The sequence below is a fragment of the Ctenopharyngodon idella genome, chromosome 22 (assembly GCF_019924925.1).
Source record: "Ctenopharyngodon idella isolate HZGC_01 chromosome 22, HZGC01, whole genome shotgun sequence".
NCBI classification, from domain to species: Eukaryota; Metazoa; Chordata; class Actinopteri; order Cypriniformes; family Xenocyprididae; genus Ctenopharyngodon; species Ctenopharyngodon idella.
The window spans coordinates 9,891,987-9,912,393 of NC_067241.1; the positions used below are offsets into that span (position 1 = coordinate 9,891,987).

Here is a 20,407-nt window from a genome sequence, read left to right on the forward strand (position 1 = left end):
TTAGGAACTGAAACAATGGATGGAAAAACTTCAAAAGTAGCAAGAAGGCTTTGTTCACCATGCTGTTTAATATAGATCCTTTTACATAGCGATGTGGGTCAAGAGCGATGTGTTGCAGTGATGTCTGTACACACGAATATTACCATTAAAATATTATTCTACACAAAAATATTAAGACAATATGAAACACAACCAGACTTACAAGACTGGCTCCACTTAGGGTGCTGATACTGTTAGACAATACAGAGCCAAAACTGATGTGCCAGATGAAAAATGTAAACGTCATTAGAATTACCATGTAAGAAAAAATCTCTATAACAAAGGTACTTCTGTGAGATTTAATCTTCTAGGCACAGTCATATAATCCTGCTTAATGGACACTAAACTACTAATGTAAATCAGTTTGCCACCAATTTTACATTTCAGTATTCACTCTGAAAGGAAAAAGCATGGCTTACGATGACTTTTGTCTTGTTGGTGGCTAAACCACTTCCAATCTTTCCATTTAACCAAATAGTTTACAGAATATATGAGGTACTAAAGTCTTCAAACCATATTTGAAGGTGATAAAAAGACATTTAAAACATCTGAATTGCCAGTTTAACCTAAAAAGTGTTATTGGACAGTAATGATTCAACAAGAGATGCATCTGTTCCAAGATGATTTGTGGTTACAAAACTACATTCTAAACAAAAGGATGTGCCAGTTGACATTGACATCAAACTTGGAACTGGCAAAAGAAAAAAATGCTATAAAAACTTTGGACATGGAGAAAACTGTCACAATGCTCAGACATGCACTCCTCTAAGGACAGCTTGTTAACCCCAGAAGATAATTAACAAATATTTTATTTGTAAACTAACAAGATGTTAATAATATCTGTAGACTTCTTAATGGTGGATCTGAAGCTTCAAAGCAAATAATCTGGAATTATCAGAAATTGCAGAAAGAAAAATTAACTGATGCATGAATTTTCACATTAAATAACACACACTTGCACAGCTCCTCTCTCTGCCAAAAGAAGACTGTTGAATGCTGTTTAAAAGTATATATATTTTTTTATAAAATAACTATATGACAGAAATATTATTACTCAAATGTACCAGCATATAGGGCCAACATACACATTTCTGCTTGTAATATGGCTTCAAAAAATTCAAGAAAATCTTATCAAGGCCTTATGTGTCAATTCAGCAGTTATACAAAGCTTTACATCAGCGTAAAACATTTATCTGGCCGAATAACTAATGCGATAGTTATTTACGTACATTTCATTGACAGACAGTAGTAGTTTGGAGGAAACCTCCTGTTCTTGGAGTAGCGCTTGATTACAATCTCATTTAACCTCATATTCCATTAAGCCAAAAGACAACTATCTGAAAGCCACACATTCATAGTTTAAACAAACATCAAAGTCAATAATAACGATTAAAAAAAAAAACAGGAACATATATGCCTTCTTTTCTTAAATCTATTGTAAGGTTCTTTAATAAGTGCTTAGTTGGAATGAGGTGAAAAGTGCAGGGACTAGACTATAAATTAAAGACATCTGTACACACTTGCCACCACAAAGCACAAATTAAGATTGTCAAGCAGTTGAAAGAATAAATATCAAGCGCCGGAAAACCTTACAGGGCCACACAGCAAATTATTTAAAAGAGAACTTTGCAAACAGACAACAAATTAAGACTATATCACACTACATATACTGTACACGATATCAGAGGGAGGAGGTAGACTGAAAGGCAGCGGCTATTCATGGTTTAGAGGGACAGAAGATAAGACAATATGTGAGATGCAAATAACTACAATTAGTGTTCATCTGGCTGATTATCTTGTACACTTTTTTTTTTTTCTTCTGGCAAATCAATCCTGCTGTCACGTAAACACGAAATATAAATATTAAAGTAAATTTGTAAATCAGTGATGATACTTTAAAATGGTGGTGTTTAGTGAAATCTAAACCTGAACCACAAATCCACATGTATGCACTGGCCTTTGGACAGACAAAAACACACAATCAAGTATACTTCAAGTAATTGCTTATAAAGTGAATTATAGTGCAATCGACATGTCAGTAAATGTCACCTAAGTGTCAATCAAATAAATGGTCAACATGAGTATCATAGGGGACATACAGTCATGGCCAAATGTTTGGAAAAAGCTAGAAACAGAGGTTTAAAATCAGATTTGTTTCTGCACGCTACTTTTAAAAATGATTCAACTTTCTACAAGTTGAATACTCCTCTTTTTGTACAATACATTACTACGTACATTTTTTGCTTTCTTTGATCTTTTTAGTGGAATTATATTACATAGTATTTCACAAATACATCAATAGCATATTAGCATAGCAACAACATGTTTAGCAGGGTGTAATGATAAATTAATTTCAGATGTTTCATTGTGTAACAGAGGACAGCTGGTATGACCTCTGCAGGTAAACCTCACTCCCTGGCCACAAGCAGCGCTGCCAATTTAGCGATTTTGTCGCTAGATTTAGCGACTTCCCGCCCCTTTTGAGACTTTTTTCAAAATCCTAGCGACATGAGTCCCGCACATGATATGCAAGAAAAAAAAAAAATTAAATCGTGCGCACGATTTACTATTTTGTTCCCTCGATTTATAAATCATGCGCATGATTTATAAATCGAGGGAGCGAAATAGTAAATCGTGTGCATGTTTTAGTAAATCGAGGGAACGAATTAATAAATTGTGCGCACGATTTAGCATACTATTTTTTTTCCTGCATATCATGTCCGGGGCTCCGTAAAATGTAGCAACTTCTTTGACAAACCTTATCTAGATTCTGTGACTCGCCCACTGATCTATATTTATATTAATATAGATCAGTCACTCGCCAGTATGATGCCATCTAGTGACCAGTTTTAGCTACTTTCAACTGAAAGCAATTGGCAACACTGGCCACAAGAGGTGCACTAGTGACTGTTTTCTGGCAAATCAATTCTGCTGTCACATATACGCAAAGTATAAATATTAAAGTATATTTGTAAATCAGTGATGATTCTTTGAAATGGTGGTGTTGGTGAAATCTAACTCTGAACCACAAATCCACATGTGGCCTCAATTACACTCTTTAGTGTTGTTTTTAGCGTTCTCGTCTCACATGGTGGCTATCGCCAGTTTGAGTTTGAATTGTATAACCTAGTCTAACAGTGAACATTAAAATTACACTTATTATTAAAGCTTAGTCTTTTATCCAAAAACATTTGGCTATGACAGTATTTTGATGGTCACACAGTGAAAAATCACACAGTGAAACAAAATCATAAAATTCATTTCTGGTGAAAAAGCTCCCATGACCCTATTAAAGTCATTTAACCCTGATCATTGTCTAAACGCTGAATCCTTCTTACTGTTATTATTACTTAAAATGCATTACCCTTTTCCTAAATACACAATTTAGCATTCAACCATACAGAGAATTTCTAAACTATTAAACTTTCCCACTTATTTGAGCCTAGATATAAAGAATACATTTTCTAAAAGACTCCAGATGGACTAAGTATCATTGTGTGACAGCATTTATCTAGGACACTAGTAGTATATGCAAAGCATATAAATAGCTCAGCAGGCGCTTGCCTGGCTCCTTAAGGGGAAAAGATGACTGCTCTGAGCCACACAGGCATAAGTAATGGGACAGCTAACTACTGCACTCACGGCTACAACAATGATGGCCATTAGTAATCCAGGTACTTTGGCTGCACTGTACATTAACACAACAAAAACACTCACTCAGATAAATCAACACACATATACAACATACACACCCTCTGCAGTGACAGTGAGAGGGACGCACAAAAGGACAGTTCCTTTCCATCACTTATTGCGTCTCTTCACTCGAAATAGGGGTAATACAATCATATTAAAGGGGATCTTTTAGTGTCACTCACAAAGCTGAGTCAATGTCATTGTGTCAGTCATTCAAAACACATCATCTCACCCCTTTACTCAGTGTAGCAGTTGTGGAGAAAGGTGAAAGCTCGCATGAAGTCTTCATGAGCATCTTATTTGTAGGTGTAAATACATGCTAGTGATTCCACTTCCTCATTCTTATCTCCTCTTGAATATAGACCATAGAGAACCACAGCATTAAGGTGCTGTGCTCAGACACTATGCTTCCACTGGTTGCCTCAATTAATATTTAACCACTCTCTTATTGCACATCTTACAGAAGAACAGTGATATCACTGGCTTCAGGGCTTCCCAAGACAGAAGAGAAGGTCTCATATATTCATTCCTCCTGGACCACCTCCTCCTGCGGGGTAATGTCGAAGACCACCTCCTCGGCGCAGGGAATGGAGGGCCACGGTGCAGCAACCCCGCAATAGAGAACCAATATGGTACATAGGCTGACCATCCCGGCGTGGACCCCGACAGAGCCACGCCACTGTGGGCACCACTGGCACGACCACTGCAAGCAAATCCACTAGGAAGTGCCGGCTCCAGTAGTTCTTTACTGGTAAACCACAGCTAGACGACTTGGACTCTGTGTTCGTAGCACTTTCATCAACCTCATCTTCATCATCTGCATCTATATTGATAACATTATCCCCTGCAACCCCAGCCTCTGTAAGTACACTACAAGGCTGAGTGGTCTGTGGAAGGGTGTCCTCTTCTGTCTCAACCAATGGCTGCACAGAGCAAGGGGAGGTGTCAGGGTTTGGCAAAGGGTCTGTTAGAGGTTGAGGTTGAACAGAGTTAGTTACTGGAGATCCAATGGTCTCTGTGGTCAAAGCTGTCGTTGTGATTGGTAAGACTGTAAGGGACGCTGAAACAGTAGTCTCCTTGACAGAGGACTCCATGGGGATCAACGCTAAAGATGCAGGTCCTTTTGTAACTGATACAGTTGGTGCGCAAGGCTCCATTGCAACAACCGGTGCAGACTTAGTGGAAAATTCATTGACAATGGAAGTTGTGGCAACTGTTGCAGTAATGGCTGACTCTGTAGTTACCGACTCCAGATCATCTCCCTCGTCAGACATCCACGTAGAGGTCGGGCTGCAGGCCTGAGAGCGGAAGGTACGCTCAGCAATAGTGTCCAGATCAGAGTTAAAAGATGTACTGGGGCCGTGGGCAGGGGCTGAAGCCGGAGAATGGTCGGTTTGAATGCCTTGCTCACGTAGGTGGTGCAGGTATAAGTGATGATGCGACAGACATGGATTACTTAAGCTAACACTGGTTCCCATTCCGATCCCACTGCAGCGGAGTGGCACAACTCCTGGCTCACTGTTGCACAGCACCTCATAGGTGGAGGAGTGTGGCAGGCGGGAGTACGCATTGAGCAGCGAAGCAGTCTCTTGAGACAAAAATGCAGCCTCCAGGAGCAGATCTGCCTTGCTGGCTCCTCTTCCACTGTCTCCGCAGCAAACAAACCCGCTGTCCTGCGTGCCCTCGCCTGACAAACATGGAATGTCACACCCGTTTTCATTACCCCCACGTTCCGGGCCGGTCTGGTCACTCAGCTTGGTGTAGGTAGAGCTGCGGGTAAGCGAGCGAGCTGGGGAGCCTTCGGAAGACTCCACCAGGCCCTCGCTGACCTCCAGCCCTGCCCCCACCACCCCTCCACCTGCTAGGGCTTCTCCTGCTTTGGTGGCGCCGATCTGAGCCATCTCCATGCTTTGCAATAAAGACTCTAGCTTGTGGTTCTGGAGGTTTATGTCTTGGAAGCACTTCTGCACCCCCGTATCAGCGTCTCCCAGACTGGATCGGACAACATCTACAACCTGTTTAAGCTGCTGGATCTCCCTGCGAGCCTCCTTCAGAGCCAGCTGGGCCTCCACGCGGTGGCACTCCTCTTCAATCCAGTCTTCTTGCATACGAGACAGCTGAGTACGCAACTCATCAATCTCAGTGTCCCTAAGGAAGGAGGGGGGAGAAGAGAGTGAGAAAGAAACAGAGGATATCAAAAGAGAAAAGGAAGGGACACACGTACCAGCAGGTGAAGGAAAGACTAAAATTAAATCTGTTGTGTGAAATGTTTTCGATTTGAAAATACTTTGTCCTATCCCAACTTAATGCAAATTTGCCAACTATATGTCAGTCACAGATAGATTGCTTTTCTTGAAAATTGTAAACAACATTGCTCTGTGACAACACTGGTCTTAAGCCCAAAGTATAGTTCACTTTTTATGCATATGTGAGGGTCAGCGTACAGTGCGCATGACGGCAATTTCGTCATCAGAAAAGTACGCACCGCCAGATTTTTATGACCGCAGGTTGCACGTGCACATTTAAATTTTTTTGCAGTAATTAGTTTATCCACAAGGTGGCAACTGTGCCCTGGGGGCATCGATTCACAAGGTAGTGTGAAATTGTGCAAAGAGGTTAGAAAGTACCTCATTTGTACTCTAGCATGAAAAAATACAAACATGTTTACATGGGATGTAACTCATGGCGAGAGACTGCTCAAAACTGCGCATGCGTCGAACACCTGTGTATGCGTACTAGCCAAATGAAGTATACTTTCCAAGGCGGTGCGTTCGACTGTGCGCGTACACTAGCGTATGAGTAAAAAAGTGAAGTATAACCAGGGCTTTAGAGCGGCCCAGCACAGCAACATACTGGCTTAATCAATATGAGTTTGGAGTGGGTTTGTCTGACCAGTGGCAGAAGGGCAGTGTGCCAAGGAAACCTATTCGAAAAGAGCAAGTGGTCAGTTTGTCTGGTTAGCATGGTGCAAAAAAAGCAACTTTCTCAAATGAACGCCATCGATAAAAGATGGTTCACTCCTATTATTAATGAATGGGAGAAACTGCAATGCGCAATATGGCGGAATACGTCCCATCTTCTAAGTAAAAGAGCCAATCGCTGATTGATAAAGTCATTGTGTCACTGCAGCTGCCGTTAGAGGCTCCGGTTCCCAAAGAAACCTGACACTCACGCATAGGACTGCACATGCGTGTTGGCTTATCTAGCCTGAAAAATAAACTTTTTTTAATGCTATTTGATTGTAAGAAATAACATTTATGTGACAGTTCATGTCAGATTTTGTTGCTGATTTGAAATATGTTATTTATTTGTGAGTTCGCCAAGCAGTTTTTAGAGATTTCAGGATTCTCCCATTCAAAGAGATAGGACTTGGTCTTGGATGCCCGAAATAGCTGCCCCGAGGTATTGCAAATATGGTCGCAGAGTGAACAGACTTTCCTTGAAAGGGACTTTCACTGTTTGCCACTGCATGTTCTTGTGGTGCCACCAGCCAATCAGCATTGTCGTTGTGAATTTTTCTGTGGCTCAACAGTAATTAGTCTTGAGGCCTTTATGGTTCAGGTGATTAACTCATTACACCCAGCAGCTTTAAGAATGCATTAACACTTATAGGATCCTTGCAATTAGACAAATGGGAGCTGCCATTAAAGGCTGCCATTGAAAGAAACAGTTTAGAAGTAATAAATATTTAGATTAGAGGCCTTGCATTAGAGGGAAATAAATGACAAATTGCACAGTCTAGATGCTAATATTCAGTGGTTAGCAACTTCAATAGGTAAATCTGTCTTTGTAATTGTGACACGGTCTGGAAATCATCAACCAAGTGCAAATTTGCATAACAATTTCAAATAAAGGAACCACTTTAATTAACTGCTGCTCAAAGTAGCTGCTTAAAGATAAAACTAATTTCATCATAGACTGATGAGATCATTAATGCATGGGCCCTCATTTGAATGATGCATGCCTCACCTGTCCTGCAGTCTGTCGATGGTCTCTTTAAGCCGTGCTCTCAGGTGTCTGATACACACCTCTTTCTGTTGCAGTGGAGTTAGATATTGCTCAGGTGGAGGGGGCCGGATTCCATGGTTATCATTGCAGGAAGTGTATTTCATGTGATGCCTGATTTGGATGAGAAAAGTGGTACATAGAAAAACAATTCTATATATAAACAAACATGAAAAAAAGACGTTTGAAAAGAAGCAATGCATCATTGATCTCTGGGTGAGTCGTGTCTCACCTATGGGTTGGGCTTCCATCACTGCCCTTGCATGATCCTGAATTGCTACTGCTGCTAAGAGAGGCATTTCCATAGGGATCGCGGTTACTGACGGGTGCTGGACTTCGTCTGTGCCATAAAAGAATCACAAATTCAGTGTCACATTCAAAGCCACTTAAGAGGACCAAAGACAAGGTATAACCAGAATGCACAAACACACACTTACATGAACAAACAAAAAGTACAATTCCACGAAACACAAAAACAAACATGCCCATCTATGGTACAAAATGACTAACATGCCTCTAAACATACAGTCAACCCTAGGAAGAAAACACCTTTTATGGATGTAAAAAAGAAAAAGACAACTAGCTCACATAAAACTGCAAAAAATGGCACAAATTGCAAAGTAATACAAGCAGGTGTATTATGTGCTGAGGCACAGATTATGATAAATATCAGTCATGATTCAATTATGACAGCAGCGCCATCATGATGATCTGATGAGAGCAAAGATTTACTTTGCACACCACAAATATGAAATCATCTTTAACTTTGACACACTTATGCAATTCAAGCTTTAACCCCCAACCCCAATAAAATCAAAAGTTGGATATTATAGGGACATTGTGCTGTGGTTGAAGAGTTTGAATCCATGCTGACACAATGCCATAACAAAGAACAAAGAAAAGTGAAGAAAAGAAGAGAAAAAAGGAGGAGAGAGACAGAACTGATGAAAGAAAGAGGGATGATGGAGCGCTGACCGACAGTGGCGTTCCGGGGACTTTGGTGTCACAAATCCTCTGCTCTGTCTCATAGAGACCATAATGCCTGACTCCATGGGTGTGTAGTCTAGCTCTATAAACCTGCAATAGTCAAAACTGACCCACAAACAAGAAGGAATCATTACACAGGGTAGCACACACCTTAAGTTCACCTTAATAGCTTGACCTGTATTGTAGATATTTAAATGAATGTTTCTGCGGACATTTTCTTGAAATCTGTGCTTATAAATATGGAATGAATTTGGGGCTGTGCTACAAAAAGTCATTATCAGGCACTTTTACGGACTGGGTTGTAATCATTATGCTCTATTTTTTTTTTCTTTCATTTTCCAAAAAAATATATAGAGGTATGTCATTGAATTTCCACATGCAGATTGGGTCTTTTTGATACACTCATAATAACATTGTAAATCATTTAAATGTACAAAACATTTGTTTAAAGAAACCTCGGGGTAGGCATCGTTATAAAGTCCATTTAAAACATCCAACTGAAATTAACATTTAGATGAAAGTTGTTCTTGTTTTTATGTTCATGAAACATGAGGTTGCAGATCTGACAGATTATTTAACAGATTGTCTGACTAATTAATTGAATCAGAGGAGGACAGGGAGAAAGATAAAAGGGAGCTTATAATTAATTCTGGTTGTCAGAAACACTAGCAAAGGGTAGGATTAGAGCCGCTTTTCCACACTTAAGAGAATAAAAGACATGCTGGACATATCGTACAAAGGCTCACTAGATTACTTTTGACAGAACTGCACTGTTTCCCTTCATCTTTACTGGCATTAAATGTCTCTTTTATGTAAACAAAAAAGAACTGTTTTCAGGACCTTTTGAACATGCAGTTTAAAGCTGTCTGCTGACCTCACATTGCCTACCAAAATCATACAACTGAGGCAAAAAAATACACAATCACCTGTCAAATTCTGGAGCAATGGATCATGGGGTAGCTTAGAGCATAATGACTCTTTAATCTCCCAGAAACATTCTCTTTCGGGAAAGAGCAGGTTAGCAGCACTGAATGAAAGCAATTCCTTTAGGTGGTGCAGAGTGGTGCGTTCATAGGCATGATGGACAATGTGGAATCTAGTGATAGTCCGATATTAATCAGCTGATATTTGGCCAGTTTCATTTCATTTTTGTGAGTTTTGAGTAAATATCGGTATCAGCATTGCTGAAAAACTCAGTTGAGCTAGAGCTGCAGAAGAGGCTTTTAAAATCCCATCAAAGCAATATCAAACAGCAAAATAATTATTCCTTGAATTTTAATCAGCAATAATTATTAGACAAAACCAGGACATAAATGTCCATATGCTTTAGTTAAATTGGCAAAAGTATATCAAATGGTTGTTTTCGTTTCTGTTAATTGAAATAAAGATTAAATAAAATAAAATATAAAAAAATAGATGAAAAACTTAGAACCTAAATATAAGTTAAGATAAAATAAATAGAAAAATAAGGTGAAAAATTAATAAATATTAATCAATATTTTAATAGCATATAACTAATGCTCAAATAACACTGGTCCAAACAAACCAATCATACCAGCACATCAAGCTACCTTAACTACTGTCCACCAGGACCACCACTGGTGGGCTGTAAGAGGTTTGCTGAACTACCTAACCATGAAAGCAAGCCAAGGTCATGGTTAAGGTGAGAGCAAAGCAGAGAAAATAAAAGTAAAAGTGAAACAGCCGAGACAAACAAAGCGTGCTTGAGGAGAGAGAGAGTAAGAAGAGGACTCTGCTATCAATACTGATAGCAAGGAAAGGAAGGGTAGGGTAGGTAGGACAGATCAGGTACATCCATCATGTTTCCAGTGATATGGACTTATTGAGGCAAAGTCGGGTAATGCGGTGTAGTGAATATGTGCACTGCATTGCCACACACTCATTAATCACTGTGAAAATTTCACATTCATTGTAGGTCTCACAGATTATCAGTTCAGTCAGAGCCAAAATGGCTTCTCATGGGACAGATTCCCACTGATTCATTTGCACTTCCTCTGAGCCTCTGTCACAGACCAGAGAGTTCAGCGTAAGCTGTATCAGAACTGCCCTCTCAGATCATCAACATCAGCATCAGTGAAATCAGGTAATAAACTGGTGTTAAATTGGTGTGTGAATGTCCAGTGCAACAGTGTTGTCTACTACAGTCATGCCCTACAGTAGGGTACTGAATCAGAGTCTCACACTGGAGATGCAGTGGGAGACGACAGCATTTGTTGCAAGCGTTGCTTAGGCTGTAGGGCCTTCAGCAGGTTGAATCTGAGGAAAGAGATGAGACAGAGGCACAGAGCTGGGCTCTACTGCATTGTTACCATGAATACTCACTGCCATACTGGTACATACTTTACAGTGACAAATTATCTGTATTCAGACAGAACTGATGTGGGTGTGGCTTAAACCTAAAGTGTATGAAAACTAAATTTTTTAGATTTATCCATAGTTGTATAATTCATACAATTGTCATGTATAGTTTTTTATTATAACCGTTATGTAAAATAATGCTAAAAAAGTTCAAAAAGAAAGAAAAAGAAAGAGAACAAGTGAGACACAGCAGCACGTTTATGCTTAACTCGCTCAGAAGGTTTAAAAAAAATTAACTAGATAGTTCATATTAAAAAAATTAGTAGATATGCATGATGTAGTATCTTAGTTTAAAGTTTCTAATGACAACAAATTTCTGAAACGCACACAATTTTAAATGTAACTTGAAGTATGTTTATTAAAAATATTGCTTTATCCTGTGCTTCATGAATAATCAGACTGACATATATATTTTATATAATTTGGTGGAATTTGTAATTTGTTTTGAAGTAATTTAGTCATTCTATGCCAGACTTTTTACAAAAGAAAGAAAGGTTTTATTTCTGTGGTGCTACAGTATATGGACTGTACTACCAGTCAAAACTTTTATGAAAGAAATTAATAATTTTATTTAGAAAGGTTGCATTAGACTAATCAAAGGCAGCACAACTAAACACTGATAATAAGAAGAAATGTTTATTGAGCACCAAATCAGCATATTAGAATGATTTCTGAAGGATCATGTGACACTGAAGACTGGAGTAATGATCCTGAAAATTCAGCTTTGTCATTACGGGAATAAATTACATTTTAAAATATGTGACCCTGGACCACAAAACCAGTCATAAGTCGCATGGGTATATTTGTAGCAATAGCCAACAATACATTGTATGGGTCAAAATGATTGATTTTTCTTTATGCCAAAAATCATTAGGATATTAAGTAAAGATCATGTTTCATGAAGATATTTTGTAAATTTCCTACCGTAAATATATCAAAAATTTATTTTTGTGAGTGAATATGCGTTGCTAAGGACTTCATTTGGACAACTTTAAAGGCGATTTTCTCAGTATTTTGATTTTTTTGCACCCTCAGATTCCAGATGTTCAAATAGTTGTATCTCGGCCAAATATTGTCCTATCCTAACAAACCATACATCAGTGGAAAGCTTATTTATTCAGGTTTCAGATGATTTGACCCTTATGACTGGTTTTGTGGTCCAGGGTCACATATATTAAAATAGAAAACAGTTATTTTAAATTGTAATAATATTTCACAATATTACGGTATATTTGATCAAATAAATGCAGCCTTGCATAAGAGACTTCCTTTAAAAACATTTAAAATCTTATTTAGGATAATGTGCAATTGTGTTTATGTGTTTATTATCCTTGTACATTAATGTGAACTGACCATTCAGGCAGTTTTATACACTCTGGTAGTTGTAAAGTGAAAATATCTTAACAGCAGAGAGAGAAATTGAAAGAGCTATACATCTGATGTATTAATAACAGCAGCAGAAGAGAGAGAGAGGATTATTGAAGCACATAAAGCTCAAAAGGTCGTTAAACTGCAGCAGAGACAAGTGTGATTAAGAGAGTTAAACAGCAGCTACATGGGTTAGATATTACAGCAAAGCACCAACACAGCTGCAAGTTTGAAAGATTGTTGGTTAGAAAGAAGATTAATGACAGACAAAAGATGTGCCTTACTTGCGTGATCCAGAGCCAGATCTTTTATTTGAAGGCGAAGACATGGAGTCAGCAGTCCTCTCCTTTCTTTCTTCTTCTTCAGCTGGATCTGTCTTCCTCCCTGTCAACACAGCATGAAAAGCTCAGCTGCAGCCAGCCTGAATAAAATACAAGAACACAGACAATGTAGTCAGTTTGACTAGAGGAAATGATTCTCTATTCTCTATATTAACCCTCGTCCCATTTACATAACAGCAGTGTCACAAGGAGGTACAGTCAAAAAGGAAATATTTCAAGTTTTTTGCTGCCAGACTATAATACTATTAAAGAAACAGTTCACCCAAAAATGAAAATTCTGTTACCATTTACTCACCCTCCATGTTGATCCAAAACTGTATGACTTTCTTTGGTCTGTAGAACATAAAATAAGATTTGTTTTTTATTTTAAATTTTGAAAGAAAAAAAAAAAAAACGAAAAAAAAAAAAATAATCCTTTTGTGATCCACAGAGGAAAGAACCTTTAGGTGAACTGTCCCTTTAAGACATCCATTAAATGTTTGCAAATATTCTCATTTTTATCACTCATCAAGTGAGGCAGATCATTCCATCAAAGACAAAAGGAAACATAACAATCTGCCCATTTCATTTAATCTATCTGACCTCTTCACACTCAGCAGACCTGGCAGCAGCATTGCTTGCGGAGCTGTAATATATTTAACATTGTGCTGACACAGATTTGCTCTGACTCTGCGCTGGTGCTAAGCCAGACAACAGACATAATAGAGCTTTAACTTTCACATTCAAACTACTCAATGATATCAAGATCTGCCTGAAGCTCTAAAAATGTTTTCATTCCTGATGCAGCTAGAATTTTTAATTTGAGAGAAACAGATAAACAAGGAAATGAGAAAAAAGGTTCAGTGGGGTTCAATGGACCCTTTTCACAGACTGTGATGACACGTTTTAATCAATATCGTAAATCCTGCAAAGTTTTTTATATTTTCATTTTTTAAAAACGTAGGTACATTTATAACACTATACTTAGTATTATATTACTTTTGCATCAAATTACAAAAATCTAGTTAACGCTGCTGTGAGGGTGTGGCAATGGGAGTGACGGTAAAAATGACATCTTTCTCTCTTCTGACTGCCATTATCAATGTGAAAAGGGTCTATATAGAACCCTAGAGTTCTTGACTCAATTTTAAAGAACACTTTATGCCAAAAAGGTTATACATAAGGAGAAATGTCTTAAATGATTGTATAATACTTTCATGTTTAACAGTTGTTTAACAACTAAATCCATAAAATGATCCCATGGTGGGAACCCCTCAAAGGTTCGATACATGAAGCACCTGAGCCTTTAATGAGACCTATTATGTCCTTTTTCAAAGGCTTGATTTTGTTTTTGGGGTCTACTCATACTTGAATTTTATATTTTGCAGCAACTCTCTTCCCAGTCTGTCAGAAACACTCCGTTTCGTTCCGGTCTCTATGAAGCTCCTCCTTCCGAAAAGCGGCAATGTGATTGGTCGGCTGGACCAGTGTGTTGTGATTGGTCAACCGCTTCAAGCGTGTTTCGGAAATGTCATGTCCCTGATCATAACCATGAGTTTTAAAGGGTTAGTTCACCCAAAAATGAAAATTCTGTCATTAATTACTCACCCTCATGCTGTTCCATACCCGACTTGCTGATTCATTATGCTCCGAAGCTTCCTGAAGCAGTGTTTTGAAATCGGCCATCACTATATAAGTAGTTATTTTGTTTTTTTTGGCGCACCAAAAATATTCTTGTCGCTTTATAATATTAATATTGATCCACTGTACTCACATGAACTGATTTAAATATGTTTTTAGTACCTTTATGGATCTTGAGAGAGGAAATGTCATTGCTCCCTATGTAGGCCTCACGGAGCCATCAGATTTCAACAAAAATATCTCAATTTGTGTTCCGAAGATTAATGACGGTCTTACGGGTGTGGAACGGCATGAGGGTGAGTAATAAATGACAGAATTTTAATTTTTAGGTGAACTAACCCTTTAACACACTACTAATACATCCAAAGACTTTATATATAGAAAGACGGTGCACTCGTATTATTATTAATGGGAGAAAGTGCAACGCACAGTATGGCGGAATAAGTCCCGCCTTCTAAATAAGAGCCAATCGCTGATTGGTAAAGTCATCGCGTCACTGCAGCGGCCATTAGAAGCTCCGGTTCCTATAGAAATAGTCAGACGCTCTTAGGACTGCGCATGCGCATTAGCTTGATTCAGCCTGAAAAATGCTGTTTTTTTGTCATGATTCAAGAGTTTAGAAACAAAATTTATGAGACAGTTGTTGTCAGATTTCACTGGTTATTTCAAATATGAAATTTAATCTAAAGCTTGGCGAACAGCTTTGGAGAATCTGATGTTTCCTCATTCAAAGTGACAAGAGCAGCACTTGCCCGAGAGGTGTTTCAAAGATGGCCGCCGAGTGAAATGACTTGTCTTAAAGGGACTTTGATACAACTCAATCAGGCCTTGCCTCATTTTTTTGCATATGCCTTGAATTATTTAAATGAGGAATACTGTGGCATGTACATTCCTGGAAGAAAACTTTACAATCGAGGAGTTTCAGGGAGTTCAGAAACAGTGCTTACTTTTGTAGAGAATAACCTCTTTGGACTGAATGTAGTGCTGTCACTTTAATACAGACCTTTTTCATGCTCAAACAACAACATTACACATAAAGAAGGTTGAACATGTAAAAAGTAAAATAGGGCCCCTTTAAAGTTCTGTACAGAACCTTTGCTTGAAAAAAGCAGTTATTGCTGCTACAGTGTGCATCCTGAGACATATGGTGAAGAGAAGAGGGATTAATGATCTAAATAATTAAAAAGCAATTGGCACAGTTCAGTATTAGCAGCAACACACAGCAATATGATCAGCACAATAAGCAACGCAATCCTTCACCATAATGACATGACCTTTCAAACACTTGGGGTTGGTTGGGTGACAAAAATGAACAAAACAGACATAAACCTAGCACATTTTGCTGTAAAATGTGCAACTGCTGAGTCAGTATCGGGACAGTGTGGTCTCCCTCTGACGCAGTGTGAGTCATAATGTAGAGCGCAGCTGCTAAATCTATCCTATCAGCTTGAACTTTGCACCGATGCAGAAGACTAGAGTCTCAGTCTCTCTCACAATTTATGCGTAGCTTATGCAGACTGTAGCAGCATAATACATGAATCCTAGGTAATTACTTTTTTTGGGCTATTCTATGTGAGAAAACAAAAGGAATAATGTTTAAAGAAAAAAAAACTCGCAAGACCACACAGAAATCCAAAACTAAAAATTAGCAAATATTAAACAATTTTCATTAGGCTGAATAAAGGTGTATAACCAACAATTCAGTTCCATTTTGATGTTGAAATCTGCTGCGTCATGCTCCTGCTACAGCGGTGTCATCAGCACTGGACGACCTCTGTCTGCTGTCGAATGAGATGTGCAGAAAGCTGCAGAATAGCGATTATTATGACCCAGCACTTCTTTTTTCTCTCACAGGCCACATTCAAGCCATATAGAGTATCACTGCAGAAAGAGTGTTTACTGCTCATAAATTTCCAAAAACCAATCTAAAATAATCTAAAATTAAAAAGAAAACTGAAAATATAAAAATAAAAGCTAATTCAAAATATTAATAATTATCTTGTTGCAGGTATAATTATCATCTCAGTTTTTTTATTATCTCAATTATTATCTCAGTTTTTTTTGTGCTTCTTCATGAAATTGTATCAGATCTCCATGTGGAGCATACCGGCTGTTGTCAGACTCCTTGTGCATACAAAATTGTCCCTGGATTATTACAATTAATGGCAAACAGAATGTTTGGGAATGTAAACTGATATTTCCTACTGACACACTACAGCAAAAGATACAAATAACTGGCTTAAAGGGTTAGTTCATCTAAAAATGAAAATTCTGTCATTAATTACTCACCCTCATGTCATCCCAAACCTGTAAGACCTTTGTTAATCTTCGGAACACAAATTAAGATATTATTGATGAAATCTGTATCATTCTGGCCTTCGATAGACTACAACACAATTACCACTTTCAAGGCCCAGAAAGTAAAGACATCGTTAAAATAGTCCATGTGATCTACAATGGTTCAACCTTAATGTTATGAAGTGACAAGAATGCTTTTTATGCACAAAAACAAACAAAAATAACGACTTTATTCAAGAATTTCTTCAGTATTGGCAGACGCTGTTCACATGAGCACCACGACACATGCGTGTGAGGAGCCGGCCAATAATGAGCCGGCGTTCTGACGTAGAACCCGGAAGTGCTGCACTGTGTTTACTACGTGATCAGCATAGACTGACATAGAAGAGAAGAAATTGTTAAATAAAGTCATTATTTTTGTTTGCTTTTTTGCGCATAAAAAGTATTCTTGTCGCTTCATAACATTAAGGTTGAACCACTGTAGTCACATGGACAATTTTAACGATGTCTTTACTACCTTTCTGGGCCTTGAAAGTGGTAATTGTGTTGCAGTCTATCGAAGGCCAGAAAGCTCATCAAAAATATCTTAATTTGTGTTCCGAAGATGAACGAAGGTCTCACGGGTGTAGAACAACATGAGGGTGAGTAATTAATAACAGAATTTTAATTTTTGGGTGAACTAACCCTTTTAAACTCTTTAATATTTTTTTTAAAAATACGTGCCTAAGACTTTTGCACAGTACTGTATATATATATTTTTTGTTACAGAAGAAAGAAAATGCTGTTTGTAGTAAAACAAAAGATTAACAAATACTTACAGACATGGGTGTTAATTTCATCTAACAGTTGGTGGGAGGGGACAATAAACAAAATTTCTCAAGAGCAATTTTCGAAGGGGACACAAATAATACAGCCAAAATTGTACTTGTCATAATATAATTATTAAATTAACTTTCATCCTCCACATAGTATTTTAGGTTTCGTCTGGGACAGAGGACGTCTCTTACTTAGATATTCAACTGCAGCAAGCCCAATGATCTGACACTTAACATCATATTGAGCAAAACCCAACACAACGGTAGATCTACAATATTAGCCTAATATCAGTTCACACATAGGCTTTTTGCTGTGTTAGTTGTAGTGGGTGACTTACTATCCAACAAGCTACGGTATTAAACACCACAACTACTGAAGAACTTTGTTCTCTCCCACCAGACTTCTGTGTAGGTGAAGTAAAGGGGGAAAGCAGGAATTTACAATACATAGCATGGTTTTTGTAATGATACTTTTAGGGGGGGACAACCCTCACATTGGGTAGGTCCTGACCCCCCTGAAAATGAGTAGGCCGCTGCCTATCTTATGTTTTCCTAAATCCGATGGGAGCTAGACTAAGACAGATTGGGAAGCGATCAGAACTAAGTGATTATGAAGTCATCTATCTCTCATGGGTCCTGTAGAGCAGCAAAGTCTCCATCAGTGGATTGAATGGAGCTGAAAGCATCCATTGTGGATGGATGAATGCAGCAGGGTATTAAATAAAGAATGTATGCCTCTGAAGTGAATGAACAACATGGCACAAACATGTACTCTTCCAGTAGTTGTAATCAGTACGATCTTGATTAAATAAATGCTTGGTTTATAACGAGGAGGACGTTTTAAGCTCTGAAACTTGCAGGATGTTTTAATGGTACAAAGATCTCGTATATGTCAAAAGATGACCCCTTTAAAAGGTTTTTCCATCTAGTATTTTATTTCAGCTTTATTTTAATTAAGAAATTAAATTATTAATTTTAATATTTTTAAGTAAAATGTTAAATAAAATATATACGTTTCTAATAGTTTTATCTAACGATAACAACACTGGTAAGAGTACATATTGACAGATGATTAAGCTTAAGTGTCCCACTTCACTTGTATTCACCAGAGTGAAATATTATTGAGTGTTCTCTTTGTAGCTGAAGCACATTTGGCTGAAACCACACGGTGTGATAAGGAAATGCTTTGGAAGATTGGCTTGAATGCTGAGAATATGTAGAGCAGTCACCATGGAGACAGCCATTCAGCTACATTCTAGAATGTGAGCTCCACAAGTGGTGTGATCGGCTTTCCTTGCTTGTGTGTATGTGGTGAGACAGACAGACGGGATTGTGACATTACACAACCGCAAAGCAAGCAGGCTCAATGGCAAGTTTATGAGCAACAAACACTATACATCTTGTGCAAAGTAGAAGCCAGGTGATTATTATTGTGATACCAGAGAGAGATTAACAGTGATGCACCTTGAGACATACTGTACTGCTTTAATATGTTCTAAATTATGTAAACTTGCTTGAATGTGATAAAGACTACAGATGATGATCTTTCTAGATCCCTTACAAATCCACTTTCTCTTCAATTTGGCAAGTCCTCACAAGGATGCAAGGTCATACTGCACCCTAGGCCGTACAAACTACACTGTCCCTGTCACGACTCACAGCGCACGAGAGGTGCTGAAAGCAAATCAGAAATTAAAGCAATTACCAGAGCTATGAAACGACAAATTTCAAGTTATGAAATACAGTCCTAGATTAAAATAGTATGAAAGCGCAATACAGGCAAAAAACAAAAACAAACGCAAGATGCACACGCATGCTCGCTGCAGGGAAACATCTGCTGTGCGCGCGCACATCTAAACACCGAAAACCAAGCTGTGTGCGAAACACACGGTGCAAATAAATGCCATTTAGCGTGCGAATGTAAGACATCGTTTTGCTCGGTACATCCAGATATCATAAAGACCGTGTACCTGGCGCGTCACAGTCCTTGGTGTGTCCTACACACGGGAAATACACAAGGAGTCCTTCGCTACAAAGATGCAGCACGATTTGCATGACAAACTACAATACAAAAACGTTTAACGTTTACCTAGTAGCAGCCTTCCGGCGAGAATCAGCTTGCCTTCATGTAAACAGCAGTGTTTTGTCGTGTTTACCCGTGCTCGTCCCCGTCAAGGACTCCGCCACAGCGGTGCTCCGCTGCTCGGGAGGGCGAGTCGACGGGGCGGGTGCTGCTGATAATGAGAGGGATTCTGGCGCGTGAGGTTTGTTTGAGAGCCTTGTGAGGGAGGACGAGCGTTGATATGAACGCAGATGCGTAATATTACGAAGACCTACTTAAAGGGGACCACACCACTTAAAGTTGTGAGGATATGCGGTGTTTTGTTTTCCTGTTTCCGTTTAATTATTTCCGAGGGTGGGGTATTAAAATATATTTTCTACCGAAAAGTGCTCAAGCAGTCTGCTGTTTTGTGCTCACTGATACGCTACTGAAATAGGCCTATTTAGGCTATTAAATACATCTCGCCTCCCCCCAAACACATATTTTGGGCTGTATACACATTTTAATAGTGAAATAAAAGTAGTTTACAACCTGCAGATAAGTTCATTGCACTTCACTGTGCAAATTACTGAAGAAAAAATCTCTGAAACTGCAAAAACCCATTAAAAATAAAATAAATTATTGAGACAAGTTAAATGGATGGAAACAAACATGTTAAACAGAACGATTCAAGGTAACCCTAAAAATAACCACCCAATCTAAAAAAATAACAAGCACAGATTTTCCAGTCATTACGCTCCCATGGGATTCTAGTTTGCTTTATGTCCGCCTAATAAGATATCATATATCTGACAGCATTT

At 38.5% G+C, this 20,407-nt stretch overlaps 1 protein-coding gene across 13 annotated transcripts; it reads right to left on the reverse strand.

Moving 5' to 3' along the window:
- Window positions 1-48: 48 nt before the first annotated feature.
- On the reverse strand, window positions 49-19,897 carry snphb (syntaphilin b). 13 transcript variants are annotated; one of them, XM_051880653.1, is made up of 8 exons: window positions 19,635-19,897; window positions 13,108-13,145; window positions 12,756-12,855; window positions 10,927-11,001; window positions 8,713-8,829; window positions 7,970-8,077; window positions 7,702-7,851; window positions 49-5,880 (listed from the first exon to the last, which is right to left on the reverse strand). In XM_051880653.1, exons 2-8 carry the CDS (start codon window positions 13,112-13,114, stop codon window positions 4,248-4,250), a joined length of 2,190 nt encoding a protein of 729 aa, XP_051736613.1. In that variant the 5' UTR covers window positions 13,115-13,145; window positions 19,635-19,897; the 3' UTR covers window positions 49-4,247. The 13 variants fall into 13 exon arrangements, with proteins under 13 accessions (XP_051736613.1, XP_051736616.1, XP_051736617.1 ...); XM_051880656.1 differs by having other exon boundaries at window positions 12,756-12,892; window positions 19,635-19,894; XM_051880657.1 differs by lacking the exon at window positions 13,108-13,145 and having other exon boundaries at window positions 19,635-19,894.
- Between the last annotated feature and the right edge of the window lie 510 nt (window positions 19,898-20,407).